A 19,932-nucleotide genomic window follows, 5' to 3' on the forward strand; every position below is an offset into this window, starting at 1 on the left:
AATCCTCACAAGTGTCGGACAGATATTTCTCTGGATTCACCCTGAAGACTGGTTTAAAAGTAACTTTTTTATCAGAAGCGTTTCTGTTTTTGTGGGTGTAAATCATAGAATTCACTCCTGTACATTTATTTTATTTCTAGGTTTCTGTAATAAAGCAGTTTGAGGCATGTAAATAACTCACACTGAAAGCTAACCAGGCTAAAATACAGCCTCCATTTGGCAGGGTTTGTTACAATTAACCTAATATAAAGTTAAAACAGTCAATTTAGTATATTATATATATATATATATATATATATATATATATATATATATATATATATATATATATATACACTAAATTGACTTAACTTTGACTGTTTTAAATCTTGTAATAAGGTATTTTGGGCTGATATTTGCTGTTCAAAGTTCATTTTTTCATTAATCATTTTTTTGAGGATATTTTTATGTATTAAGGTTGGAAACAATATAGAACTGTATTGAATTAGTTGTGTTTTACCAAACATTTTAGTGACTCATGACATCATGATGATCTCCATAGACAATTCACACCGCATCCACACTTTAAACAGACTCACTCTGATCTTACTGTAACTTCTATCTAGCCAACCTATACCTGCACACATAGATTGACATCTTGTACATCTTCTATCCAAATCTTGTAATCTAGAATATCTATACATCAATATTCTATCCCATGTGTACCCCACATCTCATTTATCTACCTCAGACTCACATATTGCACATATGGAAAAGTGTACAACTGTACATATCACAGCTTTTATTTCATAACTAATATTACTGCACAGAAACTGTTTATTGGAATGGTGCAACACTGGTGTATAGTAATGTGTATACTGTGTATATGTGTATATATTTAAACTGTTTAGATTTGACTGTTACAACTAGCCTCTCAGTTACAATTGACCCCGCCTATAGTATAAGTTGTCACTGCCACTTTCAGTTAAATCTGTAGCAGAGATGTTCAGGTTACTTGTATAAAACAACTTTAAATGTTGCTCAAATATTTTTAAAATTATTTCACAAAAGCTAAAATGCGTTAGGTTGTGCCCTGCTCTCCCATATGTGTAGCAGAAATGCAAATATATGTTTTAAAAAATCCAATTTTATGCCATTGCCAAGCCAAGGGATTAAAATAGTCTAGTGATGCAGCAAATAAAGCATGGGAATTGAACTGGTGTCAGGGCAAAATGCAGAACGCATGGAGAGTGTTTTAAAAAAATGCATCTGATGAATGTCATTGTGGTAAATGACTTTATCTGGATCGCAGAATCACGTAGCAGTTTCGTTGATATTGTGTAAACAATATGACAACATCAATGGGGCTTTTACGAAAAATCACAAATATAACTAGATCACTTTAAGAATTTGCCACATCAACTTAGTGGTACAAACAGGCATTAAAATATGATGAGAATGCATTGTGGTGGAAAATTTACCTCATTAGCGCCCAAACATGATAAACATTCATCATGATAAAGCACTGGCAAGCAGTATAGAGAAGCAAACAAACAGAAATGCAAGTTAGAAAGGAAAAGGGGGTAAAACCAAAATTGTGCTTCTCAGAAAAAATAAAGGAGAGTAATAGAGAAAGGGTGGCAGTCAGCCTGAAGCATCCTCTGACTGACAAATCAAGAGCCCAAGCAGCAAAGAATGAGAAAAAGAAGGTTATTTCACTTTACAGGGGTGCTATATTTGCTCAAGAAAGAAAATTCACAGAAAGAAAGGACACCATTCAGTGTTAAATGGTGTGCTGGTGTAAAAGTGCATGCTGTTTTTGACTGATGGTGTTCTGAGTTTGCTTCAGGCTGAGGGATTTCTACAATAACTCGAGTTTCTTCTTGTGACAGAGATACAGAAACTTCACCCCCCGCACAGTCAGTTCTACACAGATAATGAGAGACAGAAACTGTTGGGGAAATGGGATGTGCTGCACCACTAGCATTAAGCGTTACTCAAGACCTAGGTGAGCACCTTGTCCATCTAACAAGTGTCCAGTATGACAAGTGTCTTCTCATGATCAGTCAAAACACTCAGTCTACTGTTAATTCAGAATCCAACTGAAGTTGTGTCTCATGTAATTCACATTCGACTAAGACAAAATCTGCTCTCCATACATTCAACTGTTTTAGATACATGCTATGAAGTTTTCGGTTCGTGGCACAGTCGAGTCCCGCTAAACCGTCACACTTTCAACGCTTACCTCCTCATCCTCTAAGCGCCGCTGGGTATCCAGGATGAATTTTATATACTGGCTTGTCAGGGTCATCAGCTCACTGTAGCGAGTTCTGAGAGTGACATACTGCAAGATAGTACATAACTCATTTAATACAAGTTTAAAGTAAACATCGAATGAAAAACGTTTTTCAAAACTTCTGAATAATTAAATGGTTAAGATTCTCCGTTCTAGAAAAACAAAGAATTGTGGTGATAGGAACTGAATTGTGGCTTTAAATGTGTGAATCTATTCACAGTGTTGTGGTTCATCCAAGGCAGTATAACACAAAATATTCCCAAAAGAACACATTTTTCAGATTAACCACTATTTTCACATAATATATAAATATATCGCTGCTGTCAGAGCAAAACCTGGTATCTTAATTTTTGTCGTTTTTGGGGTTTTTGACAGAATTTGAAAATGCCTGTTGTCCTTTACATTGTGGGTGAATTTTATGATGAATGGACCAAAAGAAACGACCCAAAATGACTTGGAAAAAATTCTGGTTCCATTGACATTAAATGTAAAGTATGTTTTTTGCTTTTCCTGTAAAGTTATAATTTTTTGGAGATATGAGCGTTCCGACAGCAGCAATATATATATATATATATATATATATATATATATATATATATATATATATATATATATATATATATATATTGCAATGATATATGACAAACACAAGTAATGAACCACTCATAATTACAGATAACCAAAAGTTTTAAAAACACATTGTTGCTATTTAAGCGTAGAAAATACCTCTTGGATAATGTTGTCTGAAGCAGACTCCATTTTGGTTTTCTTCAGAGGTGAGGCGATGGGCTCCACCAGGGCTTTATATGTGACCAGCTGAAGTTCATAATCCTGTAAGGAAACATGGTAAAGGATGCTGCCAAAGCCCTAATATACTGTTTATCTGTGCATTTCTGTATAAAAATGGCTCAGATATCCATACATGCTTACCTTTACTGCATCAATATAGGCTTTAGCGTATCTCTGACACTCATCCACCTTGTCTTTGTTCTTCTCAATCTCCTCGAGGAGTTTCTGTTCAGCCATGGTCAGAAAACAAAGTTCAGCAACCTGAATTATGTTTATTAATAATACAATACAATAACAGAGTTTTTAATATAGCACAGTACTGTGTACGTCTAGGGTCAGCTGAGAATTAAATTTACAATTATCTGGAAAGTAAATGTTTTATTGCTTGAAAACATTGGAAAAAGTCCCAGTAAACACAAAATAGTGAATTTATGATTATCAGTTTTACTTTACTATTTCCAAAGCGCTCCTTGAGGAAGCCCAGTTACCATCCAATACCTAGTTTATCTAACCAGTTCTTCATTAAATTAAATCAGGCGATTGAACTGAAATCCATGTGATGGCTGGAGCGCAGCAAGACATGAAGAACCGTTTTCTACCTGTATTCTGCCACTGAACTTGAGGCTACTTTACTTACAAGGCATGAGAAGAAAATTAGCCTACTGCTTAGCTGTCAAGACTCACGGTCCAGTTAAGAACTGCTGGTTTACCTTAAGACTCACGTCTTCTGCCTTTGCTGCTGTCTCACCGTAATCAACTTAAATCTCACGGGTTCTAAAGTTTTACTAAGCGCTGCGCTGGGGCATCATAGAAATAGCCAGTACCGGACTCTGCTACATATTTGCAGTGCACTGTCCAGCAGTGTTAGCCAGTACTGTCTCATTAAATTAAAGAATGTTGATTTTGCGCTAGCATTTAAACAAACAACCAAACAAACAACCAGAAGCTAAATGGCCCTCTAAGATCAATTTGGGTTTAACCCCTTAAAATCCCAGTCTTATTACATACTAAGGCATATTATTATTTGGTAACTGCAGGGACTTCAGTGCTATTCTTAGCACATAGAAGTGTATAATAGAACTTTAGGCCTGCCGGTGGGCCCTGGCCAGTTAAGGGGTTCATTTGATTACATTCAGAAGACAAAATTAGGGGGAAATGTATTTTGTGTAGTCTGTAGGTGTTCTGTAAGGATCGCTGTGTCGCGGCTGTTTGAAATGAAAACACAGTGGAAAGCAGCCTGAATGCTCACACTCAGAACATCAGATGGGCTCGGTCAGCTGACTCTTTCGGCTCCTAAGCAGCTCTTCATTAATTAGCACTGACCGTTTTTCAAATTCCAAAATTAGTTAACTTTTCAAAGCTTAGCCAACGTCAGTGACTGTTAATCAATATGACATCATGCTATGTGTAACACATCAACGCAGCAAATACTCCACTTGTACATCCATCACTGAAGACCAGTGACCAGGGCCCCGTCCCCAATACTTGATACAGTACCTTCTCCTGGGTCAGCTGTTCTTTAAGGGCCTTGGTGTCACTGATCGGCACAGCCTGGATCTTCTCTTGCCTCTGCTTGGCGTCTGCAATCCAGCGGATGAGCCAGTCGTAGCTCTGCCTGTAGGCCTGCATCTGCTTGCCCAGCAGGTCCAGCTCGTGCTGTCGCAGCTCTAACTGCACGAACACAGCCTGCCAGCGCTCCTTAAGACTCGACACCAGCTGCCGATAGTGATCCAGCTCAGCGTCGCGTTCACTATGAACCCGAGACATGCGCTCATTCACTGACACGGCCTCTCCCAGCTCAGCCTCCAGGCGGTCAAACGCTGGCTGGTCACCTTCAGCCTCAGAGTGCAATTTCTGGTGTGGAGAGAAACGGGTAGTTTGTTAGTTTGAAATATGGGTAGTACTTTAGAATTAGACAACCCTTATAAGCTGTTTATTAATGGTTTAAAATGAGTTTATTAATGGTTATTAATTAGGTCATAAACACCTTAAAAATGATTAAAATTATTAGTAAACAGTTATAACACATTATTAAAGGGAGAAAGTAAGATAAGCAACCAGCAAGAATTGCGGTTTAACTACACACTTAAAATAATGGTTCTTTAAGGGTTCTTTAGTAAAGAAAATGGTTCTATATAGAACCATGAACACTCAAAGTACCCTTTGTATGATTGAAGGGTTCTTTGCATCGTGAAAGGGTTCTTCAGATTAATGGAGAATGTGCTGTAGATGGCTCTAGAACCTTTTTTGAAAAGGGTTGTATATAGCACCAAAAAGTGTTTTTCTATTACGATGTCAGGCTTGTTACAATAGAAGAACGCTTTTTGGTGCTATTTAGAACTGTTTTTAAAAGGTTTTATTGTCCATCAATGTGAAGAACCATTTCACGATGCGAAGAACCCTTTAATCATGTAAAGGGTTCTTGGAGTGTTCATGGTTCTATATAGAACCATTTTCTTTACTAAAGAACCCTTGAAGAACCATAATTTTTAAGTGTGTATATAAATGAATGCGGGTTCACTATTAGGCAAATAACATCAAAGTTGCCCTTTTTATTTGTGTGTTATAACTGCTTATTAATGCTTTTTAAGGTGTTTATGGCCTAAATAATAACCATTAATAAACTAATTTTAAACTGTTTATAAATGCTTTATAAGGGTAGTCTTATTCTAAAGTGGTACCGAAATATGATATTCATTATGATCCACTTTCTTACCATTTATAATCCTTACAAAATACTTATGTTCAAGTTTACATAATATTCTCCTTAGCCCAACTGTACAGTTGTATGCAAAAGATTGGGCACCACTGGACAAATGTTTTGAGTGAAAAAAATGCAAGCAAATCTGCAAATGTTTACAATTATTTTACATTTACACTGAACTTAAAAATAAAAATAAAAATTCATAAATCAGTAATTGTGTCTATCCACTCTTAATTTAAGAATTTGCACTAGCCTTTCTAGTTCTGTGATATTCTTGAGTTTTCTTGTTTGCACTGCATGTTTAAGATCTGTCTGCAGTTTTTTGATAATCTCATTCAAACCTTCAGCTTGTGTTTCTCGAAGTAGTTCATGGTGTTTGAGGCACGTTTTGAATCACCGTCCTGTAAACGCCTCTTTTCAGCTTCAGTTTCTTGACTGACTGTCACATTTGCTTCCAGAATTTACTGATATTTATTGCAATCCATTTATCCACCTGTCCATGCAACGTTTCTTGTGCCACTGGCCGCCACACAAACTCCAAAACATAACAGATTCTTTCCCATTTTGCCTTCCACAGTTCCCGTACCTGCCAGTGGAAACTGTGAGCTGGAAGCACTTTGATATCTTTTTATAGCCTTTCCATGCTTTGCATGGCCATGGTTGTTGAGCTTTAGAACAAGGTTTGAGAAGTCAGAGAATTTCTAATAACAGTTAATGACCTGCCTAATTAATCAATTAAGGCCAAATGATTTTTTTTTAAGTTCTGAAACTTTACAGCTGGACCTTACAAACTTTTTCCTATAAGTTAATCAAATAAAACATTTTGCATACCACTACAGTCAATCATTGCGCTTAGCACAATGCTAATTGATGAGTCATACACTTCCATTACTTGTTAGCTACATTAGCTTCATAGCCCTAATGCACAACCAAATGTCTTTGCTGACTGACTACAGTTGAGGTAAAGAGAAAACTGTGTAAATTTGCTTTTTTTGCTTTAGGAACAGAAGTTCAACACATGTTTTAAACTGAACCCAGACATAAAGATCTAAATAAGTATAATTTCCAGCAGTAAAGTAAAATGTCAGGACGCACCTTCAGCTGTGCTTGGCTGGCCTCCACCTCCTTCTCGTCTGCAGGAACTCTGTGAACATCACGCAGCTGGTTCTCATACTTCCTAAGTAGATCTTCAGCCCCTTGCGAGCTACGTATGACCAAGTCAATGGTCTTTAGCCTACATGGACAAAAACATTGCCATAGTGTGAGCTTTCACGCCGTTTGAAAACAGGAGCTGCTCTTTACATTGTGTAAATATTTTATGATGAATGGATCAATAAAAATAGTTCAAAACTGCTTCAAATAACATTTTGTAACATTAAAGTACATTAAAAGTAAAAGAGTGAATATTTGTTCCTGATATAACGACTGACTTGTCCAAGTAGACAGAGGACAGGCTGTAAACACGCTCCATCTTCTTCTGCGTGATGTCCAGCTCGGAGCGCAGGACAGGAGCGGAGCTGGACTGCTGAGAAGAGGCCAGTGCGGCCTCGCTCTGCTTCACCACCACATCCAGATCTTTCTTTATGCCGTCCAGCTCTGTCTGCATTTTCTGTTTGGAGAGAAGATAAAGATATAGAACTAATGTATCTAATGAACAGCAAACAGTTTTTTATGCAAACTAGACACAATGTTCCACACCTTCTGCTCAGTGGTCCTCTGAGCGCAGGCTTTCAGGGGCTCCTTGTCCACCGGCAGCCGGAGACGGCTGACCATGCGGGACTCGCAGGCCTCCAGCCTCAGCCTCAGGTCCTTAATCTGAGTGATGTAGCTCTTACATACGGATTCATCCTGCTCTCCTGTGTGGGGGAGATAATGTATGTTACGGTGGGTATACACGTTAGACCAGACAAAGAGACAATCCTGGATCGAATGAGCCAGGATGATCCCAGTGATGACCTCAAATCTGCTGACCAACAAAGAAATGAACATAGTTTGTAGGTCAAACAAAATAAAAACTCAACATGGCAAAATAAACCAAATGACCAGAAGAAGTCAGGGCCAAACAGGCCACAACATTAAAATTTGGCCTTTTTTTGGTGAGTCATTTGGTTATTTTTGCCACATTTAAAAATAGACTGACAATTGTATTTTGGCCAAAAAACATGCGTGCACACTTTCTTGAATACCATTAATAATAATTGATTGTAGGGCTGGCCTGAACAACCCTGTACATACCCATCGGTGTTTCTGAATGAGTACCCAAACATTTGATATGTATATATGTATATATATATATATATATATATGTGTGTGTGTGTGTGTGTGTGTGTGTGTGTGTGTGTGTTTCTCTGCATACTTTGTTACCCTGTTCTTCAATGGTCAGGACCCCCACAGGACCCCCACAGAGCAGGTACTATTTGGGTGGTGGATCATTCTCAGCACTGCAGTAACACTGACGTGGTGGTGGTGTGTTAGTGTGTGTTGTGCTGGTCAGACACAGCATTGGTGCTGGAGTTTTTAAACACTGTGTCCACTCACTGTCCACTCTATTAGACACTCCTACCTTGTCAGTCCACCTTGTAGATGTAAAGTCAGAGACGATAGCTCATCTGCTGCTGCACAGTTTGTGTTGGTCATCCTCTAGTCCTTCATCAGTGGTCACAGGATGCTGCCCACAGGACGCTGTTGGCTGGATATTTTTAGTTGGTGGACTATTCTCAGTCCAGCAGTGACACTGAGGTGTTTAAAAACTCCAGCAGCACTGCTGTGTCTGATCCACTCAGACCAGCACAACACACACTAACACACCACCACCAAGTCAGTGTTACTGCAGTGCTGAGAATGATCCACCACCCAAATAGTACCTGCTCTGTGAGGGTCCATGGGGGTCCTGACCACTGAAGAACAGGGTAAAAGGGGGCTAACAAAGTATGCAGAGAAACAGATGGACTACAGTCTGTAACTGTAGAACTACAGTGCTCCTGTATGGTAAGTGAAAGTAATAAAATGGACATTGAGTGTACTTAATGAAGTGGCTGGTTGATATAATTTTTTTAAATAAATCATAAATTTAAGAATTTTAACTACTGCACTTTAAAATATATCCAGAAGGCGTCAACAATGTATTTATAGTATAAACCAGCTGAAATCAGCTGAAGTGAGACGATGTGGATGCCTGGAGTGAATTGAGCTAAACCAGCTATAATTTATTTATTTTAAACATTTTCCATCCTTAAACAATAACAGTACCATCTAAGGGCTTTTATTGATGAAATGTGGGGTAGGCTATGTTTGTGGTGAAGCAAATATTAAACAGAGAAGTAATACAAACATAATAGGTATGCATACTTGATTATTCAAGGTATTCAGGTCAGCTCTAACTGACTGCAGTAGTTTCTAATATTCCAAAAAGTGGTGCCGCTGAATTGGCAACTTCAGATCGATACATCATATTGCACTGATGTATTTTCACACTCTGAAAAGATTTCAATCCATAAAGTGCTTTTTAAACTGTCTTGTGCAGTAATAATATAGTGGTAATTAGTTATCAGCAATATCTAAGTTAATATTAATTAGTTTTTTCACAGTGTGGAATGCAAGGCAACAGATAAATAGACTCTCATAATTATCAAATGATTCATGCATAACAAAGTGGAACAGCCTGTGAATCAAAGCAGTCCAGCTGTGCATTTCTTCACAATCATACGGCACTGTGTTAATACAGACAGTAATGGGTGGCAAGAGGATGAAAACATGGATGTGATGAGAATGATATGAATATGAAGTAAATGAAGATGAGTGTGATGACAGATGCAGTTAATTAATTTTCAAATCCAATCTCAAATCTTTACCGGCAGTACTGTCTCTGGAGATGATGACAGGTTCTGCAACATGAATTGTACAGTTATCGTTTGACGTGTGGATTAACGGCTATAACCAGGGGATCGGGTCATTTTGGTAGATGTTATATGATTTTTTGCTGTTTTTAGGACTGTACAAATCCAGATTCAATTCGCAATTAAGAGTAAATAAAATAAAGCCCCTGTTTATAGCACAGCGCTAATGTAGCCATACTGAAATATGGAAAGCCTGGTCGAACAGATTCTCCTCAAAGCATCTAATGAAAATAACAGGTGAGACGTTTTATACAACAGGCAATTACATTTTCTGTATAATACAGGAATGACATGGAGGAATGATGTTACCTATGCTGCAAATAACCACAGCCTCAGATCACAAATCTACTGTCAAAAGGTTTTACTGACAATAATGAACTAATAAAAAAAGTTTTGGGTAACACTTTCTATGAATGTCACCTTTGTAAGCATCTATAAACACATTTATAACATGTTATAATGTATTCAAGGCATTATAAACATGGTTATAAATATTCATAAAAAAGAATTACACTGGATTACACTTTATAGCCATGTTTATTATACATTATGAATTGTTACTATACTGCATTATAAATAATGTTAATAACATGTTATAATGTCAGTGCCAAAGAAGTCAGTCCCAGCTTGGAGAGCGTAAAGTAAAGACAAATACCAAGCTAACGGTGGTGTACATTACCTTTCCCACATTGGGTAAAACACTGATGGCAGCTCTAGTTTAAACTCTGACATTTGAAGCCTGTAATGAGCTTTACTGTGAATGTTTTAGTGTTTCAGTAAATCCTTCAGTAAATACTTCAACTTGAAGCCTCACTCTGAACACTGGAGGAGGCTTTAGTACAGTACACTTCACTTTACTTAGAGCGGACAAATACGACTTATGAGCTCTTATAACTTGTTATGATCAGTACTTATAATGTACTATGTTAACAATTCATAATGCATAATAAACAAGGCTATAATGTATAATGCAATTTTATAAATATTTATAGCTATGTTTATAATGTCTTATGAATGCATTATAACATGCTATGAATGCGTTTATAGATGCTTACAAAGGTGACATTCATAGAAAGTGTTACCAAGTTTTGTTATATTTTGATGTTTGTCCCTTTGTGCCAGATTTACAAAATATTTGCAGTGACACCTCAGTATTCTGCGTACACGAGAGCACCTACAGCTCACTTATCCAGGTCTTCTAAAGACAATTTTGTCTTTCTTCGTTTTACTTCGTTTTAGGATCTTTATATTGGCACCTCGGCAATTTAGATTAGCCAGTTTGCAAGTGACGGCAGGTCATAGTGATTAAGTCGCAAAACTGAGCCAGCTGCCCTTGCTAAACTACACTGCATGCACTGCAGGTTTTGTGCACCAACTGAATTGACTCCCGTGGGGTGGAACAGCCACGGCGGTTTGACCCTAAACCCACCTTGCTCCACGGAGCGCTGCAGGTTGTCGTAGTGCTGGGTGGCTTTGCTGTAAGCACTCTCCACCTGCATGCGGTCATCTGGGCCGAAGAGGTCCGAATCCTGGCTGTCGCGCATGAAGACCTGATAGTGCTGCTCCAGGTTCTTCAGAGCCTGGCGATACTCCTCCACCTTCAGAGTCTTGAACTGGGAGAATGGAGCACGGTAAGAGGAAAAAATCAGTCTCCTACTCTAGAATAGCGTGCAAAAGAATATTATGGACCTGGTTCTTAAATCTAGGTACTTCAGGCTAGCATATCTCTAGACTCTTCTTTTGTTTGTTTTTACATTTCACTTACTTTCCAGTGTAAATAAGTATATTCACAGTTCCGTGGCCAACCCAGTCGCTAACAGAGCACACAGCAAAAGTACTGCGTACAGGTGTTTTATTGTGTTTTCAAATTGCTGCTGATAAAAATCTAAAAATGGCCTCCTAAGCTGATGTTATTTCTCACTAGGACTTCAGAGGAGGGTTGAGGGTTATGATTTATAAATGGGCTGCTTAGTGGGTACTTAATACTCATGGGCTAGAGGTTAGCCTTGTGACCGGAAGGTCGTCAGATTGATCCCCTGAGCCGACAGTACGTGACTGAGGTGCCCTTGAGCAAGGCACTTAACCCCCAACTGCTCCCCGGGCGTTGTGGATAGGGCTGCCCACCGCTCCAGGCAAGTGTGCTCACTGCCCCCTAGTGTGTGTGTTCACTAGTGTGTGTATGTGGGTGTTTCACTGCACGGATGGGTTAAATGTGGAGGTCTAATTCCTCTGTGTGCAAACACAGTTGGCCAATGGTTCTGAGTTCTATTAATAATAAAGAGAACAGTGAATAAACGCTCTTTACCACGATGAAGTTCCAGGAGTTGATGTAGTGAATGTCCCTCATGAGGTACTGCCAGGACAGCAGACTCTTCATGTCCACATGCAGCTTCTGCCAGAGGATCATCAGCTTCTGCAGACTTGAGTCCAGACTAAAGTACGACAAGATCAGAACAGGCATGATCTTTCTCATTCACAGATACTGCTCAAACATAACAGTAGATTACCTGAGGCTGGGGCTTAACCCTTATAGGCTGCAGTTACTGCATCACCGGCACTAACAAAAGCATATAATGACTTGGTATGAGTTATTTCTCACTCCTAGATAAGTAAAACAAGGAGAAACACTTTGTGGAAAGAGCTGATTCTGACATTTTAATGCATGCTACATTTGTCTTTGCAAATATTTCATTATGATTTAATTTTAATGAAAATTCTTACATTTTTTGCCACATTTTTGTCACAAGTGGAGAAAGAGGACACCGAAGTAGAATACAGAATGTAAATTCAATGCTAATGTACTCTCTTGTCTAACTATGGAATTAAATATTACTACTACAACAACAACAAAAACCTCGGGTTCTAAGGGTTAATAACTAGTCATGCTGACCCAATAACTCTGATCATTGCTATTTATTAAAGATCTTAGCCTGGCCTTGCAGTCGCATGCAAAAGTTTGAACTCACTTGGTCAAATTACATGTTTTGTAGATTTTCTAAGTGAAAATAAGTGAACACATCCTGTACAGAGAATGCATTTAAAATGTAGCATGTCCTGCAAGTTTTAGTGTACTTTTTCTGTTTATTTGATGAATTTAACCTATTGGAAAAAATAAAACATAATATGTGCCATAACGTTTTCCACAGGCCACATTTTACATTTTACAATAAATCATAAACTCAGCAAATAAACAGTAATTGTGCATTAAAATGTGCAGAAGTGTGTTTTCTGTAGAGGATGTGTTCTTTTCACAACATTAACATGTAATTTGACCAGGGGCGCTCAAAATTTTGCACATGAATGTATGCCAGCAAAACGAGCAGAGCATGGTCAAATATAATAATATATAATAATTATAATAATATAATACATAACAATAAACAATGTAAATAAACTGCCCCATGATCCAGTGTAGTCAGTATGATTAAGAACAGACACAGTAAAACTCGTTACCCAGAAGTGCTCTCCACAGCTTCCTTGTTGGTGGGTGGGACGATGAAGCAGATTGACGGCACTGTCGCTTCACTACCACCGGAGCTCCTCACCTTCCACTTAAAGGGCTGGGAGTTGTTCAACAGCGTACATTCATCTCCCCTGTGCACTGTGATCTAGAGAAAACACATAATTTAAGGAATATTTTTAAGGAAGCAAAAAAGACAACATAACAGAGATCGCTGACATTATTTCAAGATCATGAATAATACTCTGAGTCTCATTAAAGACAACTTACAAGGAGTTTAAAAAAGCATTAAAACACAGATTGCCATGTTAAAGACATCACACTGGTTACAAATATTTACAAAGCTGAAGAACATATGCAATAAAAAATCAATCTGGTGTAAATCGTCTATCAATAAAGCATAAGGTGGAGAAACAGAGGCTTGGTCTGTGGGTCCTGCTGGAAACATTACATAAACTGCATTCAGTGGCTGGGGGCTCTAGGCGAAAGGTAGGAATGAGGCCCCTTACAGATGGACATTTGGAGACTCTGGACTCATGAGGGCCGCAACCATTTACACTACAAAAAATACTACTTTGGAAAGTGAAATAGTCTAAAACAGAGTTGATATTTTTACATAAATCCTTATTTTGAGATTGTTGGAAAAATAAGATTATTTGTACTTAAGTAATTTGATTAAGTGAGATTATCTCACTAGTTTGGCAGATCATTTTGCTTGTTTTAAGAAATAATTCTTGAAATAAGCTAAATTATCTGCCAATATAGAGAAACAATTTGGTACAGAGTAACACAGAAGTAAAGTTAGTTTGTGACCCCTTAGAATTTTCTACATTTCTGCATAAATTTGACCTCATTCATTAGATTTTCACACAAGTTCTAAAAACAGATCAAGAGAACCAAATTGAACAAACAAGACAAAAATATTAGACTTGGTCATTTATTTATTGAGGAAAATGATCCACATGTGGGGTCACACCAGATACTGAAAGCAAAGGTTCACAGACTTTTGCCACTTAAGCAATAGAACACAAGGGGGGAGTGTGTTGTCGCGAAATAACATCACCGCTGTGGTTTGGTCGCCGTAGATCATCACAGTCGTGATGTTATTTGTGATAACACACAACCTTGAGTGTTCTATTGCTTTTATACAGCAGTTAAATAAATAAAGTAATAAATTAATAAACTGGGCCGTGAACGCGGCGTTTAATATGTTTTAATGTTCGCAGTTCCTTCGCCAAATTATAGTTCCTTAACAAGCAGCTTGTTGCTACGTCAGAGTACTGAACTCCGCCCACTCGCTGCACAGTCTGCTGTAAGCCTCGCCTTTTGAAGTACAGACTGAGCCATAAAACTGCCGCAATATCAAGTTCAGCTCAGTTTTGTCAGTTTTTGCCAGATCAGTATTAATGTTGTTTTGTTCCAGCCAGTCTGTAAAGCATCTTACAGCCCATTTAGTTTGGCGAATGGTGTTGGGTTCATTTTTGGCTGATTCCAGGTTCTTCAGCTGTTCTTCTGTCACAGCTGCCGACTGAAAAGCTGCTCAGTGGTGATGACAGTTTGGGAATTTAGTGTCGTCTCATCTTCAGAGTCTGACCAAATCGGCTGTCGGTCGAATGTGATCTTAAAAGTGTCCGTTTTCTGTTTGTGGCAAAGTAAGAAGTAAAAACGTACAAATGGCTTGAGCGTCTCCTACAGCTGTCAAAGTCGTTGCTTAGCAACGGCATCTCAGCAGAGTGATACAGTGTTTGTGAAAAAAATGTGATGTTATGGTGAAATAACAGCACGGTTAGAACACTTCTCAACCAATTAGCTTGCTTAGCCGGAACTATTAGTTTATAATCACAGACATGTAATATTGGACCATTTCCTCAATAAATAAATGCCCAAGTCTCATGAATCTACTATTAGGACTTGTGTGAAAATCTGATGAAGTTTTAGGTCAAATTTATGCAGAAATATAGAAAATTCTCAAGGGTTCACAAACTTTTGAACACCACAGTAAGTGAAGTAATTCCATTACATTTTGAGAGACGTAATTAGGAATTTGTACTGGTCTTTCTATGAGTAATTAGCCCAACATTCGATCTGTATACTAACATTAACACTAGCATTAAGTATGGTCTGCTGAGCTGTGCAGCTCTCTGTTCTGACTGGAAACACAAAGTTAGCTTTCGAGGAACCTCCTCTCCTCGCTTAGCACAAAGACCACCCCTGGCTATGAATGCCTGATCACTCCATGTGACAATCATGCCTTTTATTCAATAAGCCATCTCTGTGACACTAGTCAGCAGCTTAGCACGAGGGGCTGATAAATGAGTTCTATGGCTGAGGACCATCAAATGCTTTTTGTAGCTTGTGCACAGTAATATCAGAGTAATAACCACTCAACAGAGTCTTCTTTCATACCTCCATTTGTTTGAAGTCACACACTGCCTGGACGGGCAGTTTGCCTTTGACGGGCGTTGCAGGGTTTCTGGGTTTCAGCTGGATGATTGTCTTTGCTCTCCTGTTCAGGCCATCCAGGTGAGTCTTAAACTCAGTGAGCTGCTCTTTCTCTTCCTGTGGGTAATAAAGAAGGTCACATGATCTTGTTTTGGTAAATGACTTTATTTTAACTATGGAAATCAATCAACTGTCAACAGAGTCTAGGACCTTCATAACGGAACAGAATATTTTGTTAACTATTAAGACGTCAATGTAGGGGTGTTAAACTGCAGGTGGTGATGTAACTGAGTTTGAAATGCTGAAATGTATTTTAATTATAATTATATTCAATAAAGTATGCACGCATAAATTGGTGTATGAACAAAGCAAAAATATGGGTAACACTTTATTTGGATGGTCCACTGTAGATGCTTTGTAAATGCTCAGTCTGCCTATAAGAAACGTTCAACTGATTTTCTATTAAACGCAATTGAACTTCAAGTTCAGTGTGAAAGAGTTTATTAAATCTAACCTTAACCTTAACCTCAAGGCAAAACCTACATCTACTCCTAACCCTAACCTTAACCATCACGTTGTTGATAATCAACTGAACATCACCAGAAGGTTTGTTGATAATTTAAGTATCTGTAGAGCATCTATAGAGGACCATCCAAATGAAGTGTGACCAAAAATAAGGAGCACCTGAATATTTGCTATTATTAATATGTGTTTAAACGTTAATGTTTGTATCAGCTGCATAGCGTTCATGCATGCACACTAGGGGCTTAACAATGTACGTTTCACAAACCCTAAAATTTATTATGAAAATAATGCAATTTATAATTTCAAACCACAGTTTCATACTTGACTTTTAGTTGCAAACTGAAATTGGTACACTTTTAGTGCTCTTAGTACATTAACGGATAAGATATTTTCCTGAGTTATTAGATTGTAAAGAAAGTTTGGTAACAGTTTCTATGACTGCCACCTTTGTAAGCATCTATAAACACATTCATAACATGTTATAATGCATTCATAAGACATTATAAACATGGGTATAAATATTTATAAAAATGCATTACACGTTATAGCCATGCTTATTATGCATTATGAATTTTTAACATAATACATTATAAGTACTGATCATAACAAATCACAAGAGCTCATAAGTGGTATTTGTCCGCTCTAAGTAAAGTGAAGCGTACTGTACTAAAGCCTCCTCCAGTGTTCAGAGTGAGGCTTCAAGTTGAAGTATTTACTGAAGGATTTACTGAAACACTAAAACATTCACAGTAAAGCTCATTACAGGCTTCAAACGTCAGAGTTTAAACTAGAGCTGCCATCAGTGTTTTACCCAGTGTGGGAAAGGTAATGTACACCACCGTTAGCTTGGTATTTGTCTTTACTTCACGCTCTCCAAGCTGGGACTGACTTCTTTGGCACTGACATTATAACATGTTATTAACACTATTTATAATGCATTATATTAACAATTCATAATGTATAATAAACATGGCTATAAAGTGTAATTCAGTGTAATTCACTTTTATAAAATGTTTATAATCAAGTTTATAATGCTGTATGAAGGCATTATAACATGTTATAAATGTGTTTATAGATGCTTACAAACGTGACATTCATAGGAAGTGTTACCGAAAGTTCTTTACAAACCCATAATTTAGGTCACATATTAGCTGAGTACTCACCACAGCGTCCTGCAGAAGGTCCTCCAGACGAGTGACCGTGATGGAGCGGTCACAAATGTACTTCTTCTTCATCGCCTCCTGCATCTTCTTCATCCTCTCCTCCGCCTCTTTCACGTCTGAAAAGAACTGTTGGACAGAGAACACCACTTAGAGCGCAGACTTTAGTTTTAGCTTTATAGTTTTGACAGCACAGGGTGGAAATTCGAATTCTGCATTAATATTAATGAGCTCTGTGCTAAGATACCTGGAAGTAGGCGGTGTTCTCTTTGAGATGGGTCTCAATACAGCAGCACAGCTGCAGCATCCAGCTCCACTGCGTCTGCAGAGCTGCCATGAAGGCCTACAGAGGGAACAGAAAGAGTGTAAAAGATTAGCCGATGATGGAACAGCATGGCGGACACACCTCTCAAAACAGTCAATGATGTTTTTGTTAAACTAGCATTAAAATAAAATATAAAAAAAAGTATGATAACCAAATACTGCTTTCTTGACTATCATAGATTAATACTGATCTTTAGCACTACTGGATCCCTCATGGCATATATGCCTTGAAAGATCTTTTATTTTGATTATTTTATTTTTTTTATTTTATTATTATTTAATTATTTTATTATTTTTATATATTTTATTATGTTTTATTATTTTGCACTTCTAGCTCCTGTTGAACCACAAGGTAAATCACAAGTAAATGTAATTCATTATGTAATAAACTATGTAATTGTTCATTTAATTACATGTGCAATTTAAGTTACATAAATTTTATCACAGTCCCAGTAATCATGGTGTGTAATTTAGCATTAATTATTTCTTGACTTGTAGCTCATAGAATTAAGCCGAGAAAATATGTGGAAGGTGCAGATTCTAAACTTTCAATCTGTACTACATTTGTGTTTGTAAGTAAAAGAGCAGATATTTTATTAAGTTTCAAATTTGATGAGAAATTATTCTGGTGTGTTCAGTCTGGTTCTGTAAACGTACTTCACATTTTTGGCATTTTTTTGGTCATTTCTTCACATTGAAACAAACAGAAAGAGGTATGAAGCGCAGACCTGAATGTTGACACAGAATATATATTAAATGCAAAATTAATTGCACAACTCACTATGCAACAAATTACATCGTCAACAGAAACGCTCCAAAATCACTTGGAATAAAACCTTGTTTTTGCCTTCTCCTGTACCAAGTTACCTTTTTGGAGATAAATGTTTTTCGTTGGACTGTGACAATATAATTACATAATTATACTTACTTAGTATAGCAAAACAAAAACACTACATCTAAGGACTGTGAAGACCTGCATGTGGGCCACACTTCAGTTCCTCACTCACATAACTGCATAACTTACTTATTGCTCTCATAAAAGTCACTGAATAGTTTAGAGAAGTTACTGAATGAAAAGTGTTAAGATAAATATAATAATAATAATAATAATAATAATAATAATAATGCTTGCAGTTTAGAGGGTTAAATAGGTTTGCTTTCATTTCTAGATTCCTGGGTTCCACCTATTGACTTGCCTCCACTGTGCTCCTGGCTGGATGGCCTTCCTTTAGCAGCTTGTCTCCGGTGGCTTGCACACTGTTCACTTTCTTCTCGCGCTGTTCCAGTTCTCGCATCAAACCCTGTCACATGACACTTTTAGACTCCCACATCCGGTTCACTTTGATTATCACCATCATATATTATTATTACAACTGATTCTATAATTACAGAAATCGATCGGAAAACTAATTCAGTGGGCTACATTATTGGTAACAGAATTCCAGAGGAACTGGCCCTACCGAGTAGTTATCCTTCTTAGCAGTCATGTTGGTGTTGCGGTCACTCCAGTCATAGTTCACCTCCTCCTCCTCTTTCTCATTCAGCCACATCAGCTCTTTAGTGGCAGCTACGACAAACGCATGCAGCTGCGTCAGACTGCGCAGACGGGCTTTGGAGGAGTTCTGGCAGAGAAAGAAAGAGAGAACAATAAAGGTTGGAGCAGAAGCAGCTTGCCCTGTCCTTCTACCAAATTAGATACATGTAAATTTATCCCTACAACAATTAAATGTAAAATTGTCTGAACATGCGCCTGAAAACGTACCAGCAGTTTGCCGTACTGCAAGTCCAGCTTGCCCAGGTAGTCTCTGTACGCTCCTTTACTGGCAGGGGTTAACTGATTCTGAGAGGACAACAAAAAGAAACAATGTCATTAATCAATCTGAAGGTGACGATGCAACTGTATCAATTACAGAATGTTGGTATTATATAAGCAAGAGAACACAGAGGGAGTGTGTTGTCGCGAAATAACATCACCGCTGTGATTTGGTCGCTGTAGATCATCACAGCTGTGATGTTATTGGTGATAACACACTCCTCGAGTGTTCTATTGATTTTATACAACAGTTAAATAAATAAAGTAATAAATTAATAAACTGGGCCGTGAACGCGGCGTTTAATATGGTTTAATGTTCGCAGTTCCTTCACCAAATTATAGTTCCTTAACAAGCAGCTTGTTGCTACGTCAGAGTAACGAGCTCCGCCCACTCGCTGCACAGCCAGCAGTTCGTTCTCCAGCTCCTTACACTAAATTCCCAAACTGTCATCACCACTGAGCAGCTTTTTTGTTTTTTATTGCGGCAGTTTTATGGCTCAGTCTGATTTGGTCAGACTCTGAAGATCAGACTACACATTTGGCG

General features: G+C 37.9%; 1 protein-coding gene across 29 annotated transcripts in view; it reads right to left on the reverse strand.

The window, feature by feature from the left end:
- pleca (plectin a) overlaps positions 1 to 19,932 on the reverse strand; it is a 215,074-nt gene that overhangs the window by 13,632 nt on the left and 181,510 nt on the right. For 24 of the 29 annotated variants that reach the window (XM_036567629.1, XM_036567624.1, XM_036567628.1 and 21 more), the window contains 17 exons: positions 19,338 to 19,415; positions 19,036 to 19,197; positions 18,772 to 18,876; positions 17,499 to 17,594; positions 17,255 to 17,380; positions 15,531 to 15,683; positions 13,118 to 13,272; positions 11,970 to 12,096; positions 11,094 to 11,277; positions 9,620 to 9,652; positions 7,467 to 7,624; positions 7,199 to 7,377; positions 6,864 to 7,002; positions 4,562 to 4,918; positions 3,206 to 3,289; positions 3,002 to 3,106; positions 2,225 to 2,323 (listed from right to left, as the gene is read on the reverse strand). In XM_036567629.1, the coding sequence (XP_036423522.1) occupies positions 2,225 to 2,323; positions 3,002 to 3,106; positions 3,206 to 3,289; positions 4,562 to 4,918; positions 6,864 to 7,002; positions 7,199 to 7,377; positions 7,467 to 7,624; positions 9,620 to 9,652; positions 11,094 to 11,277; positions 11,970 to 12,096; positions 13,118 to 13,272; positions 15,531 to 15,683; positions 17,255 to 17,380; positions 17,499 to 17,594; positions 18,772 to 18,876; positions 19,036 to 19,197; positions 19,338 to 19,415 (2,340 nt within the window). The remainder of the gene's footprint in view (positions 1 to 2,224; positions 2,324 to 3,001; positions 3,107 to 3,205; positions 3,290 to 4,561; positions 4,919 to 6,863; positions 7,003 to 7,198; positions 7,378 to 7,466; positions 7,625 to 9,619; positions 9,653 to 11,093; positions 11,278 to 11,969; positions 12,097 to 13,117; positions 13,273 to 15,530; positions 15,684 to 17,254; positions 17,381 to 17,498; positions 17,595 to 18,771; positions 18,877 to 19,035; positions 19,198 to 19,337; positions 19,416 to 19,932) is intronic. The other 5 variants (XM_036567633.1, XM_036567630.1, XM_036567627.1 and 2 more) reach the window with 1 other exon arrangement.

This window comes from Colossoma macropomum, unplaced genomic scaffold (genome assembly GCF_904425465.1).
Source record: "Colossoma macropomum unplaced genomic scaffold, Colossoma_macropomum, whole genome shotgun sequence".
In the NCBI taxonomy this organism is placed as follows: domain Eukaryota; kingdom Metazoa; phylum Chordata; class Actinopteri; order Characiformes; family Serrasalmidae; genus Colossoma; species Colossoma macropomum.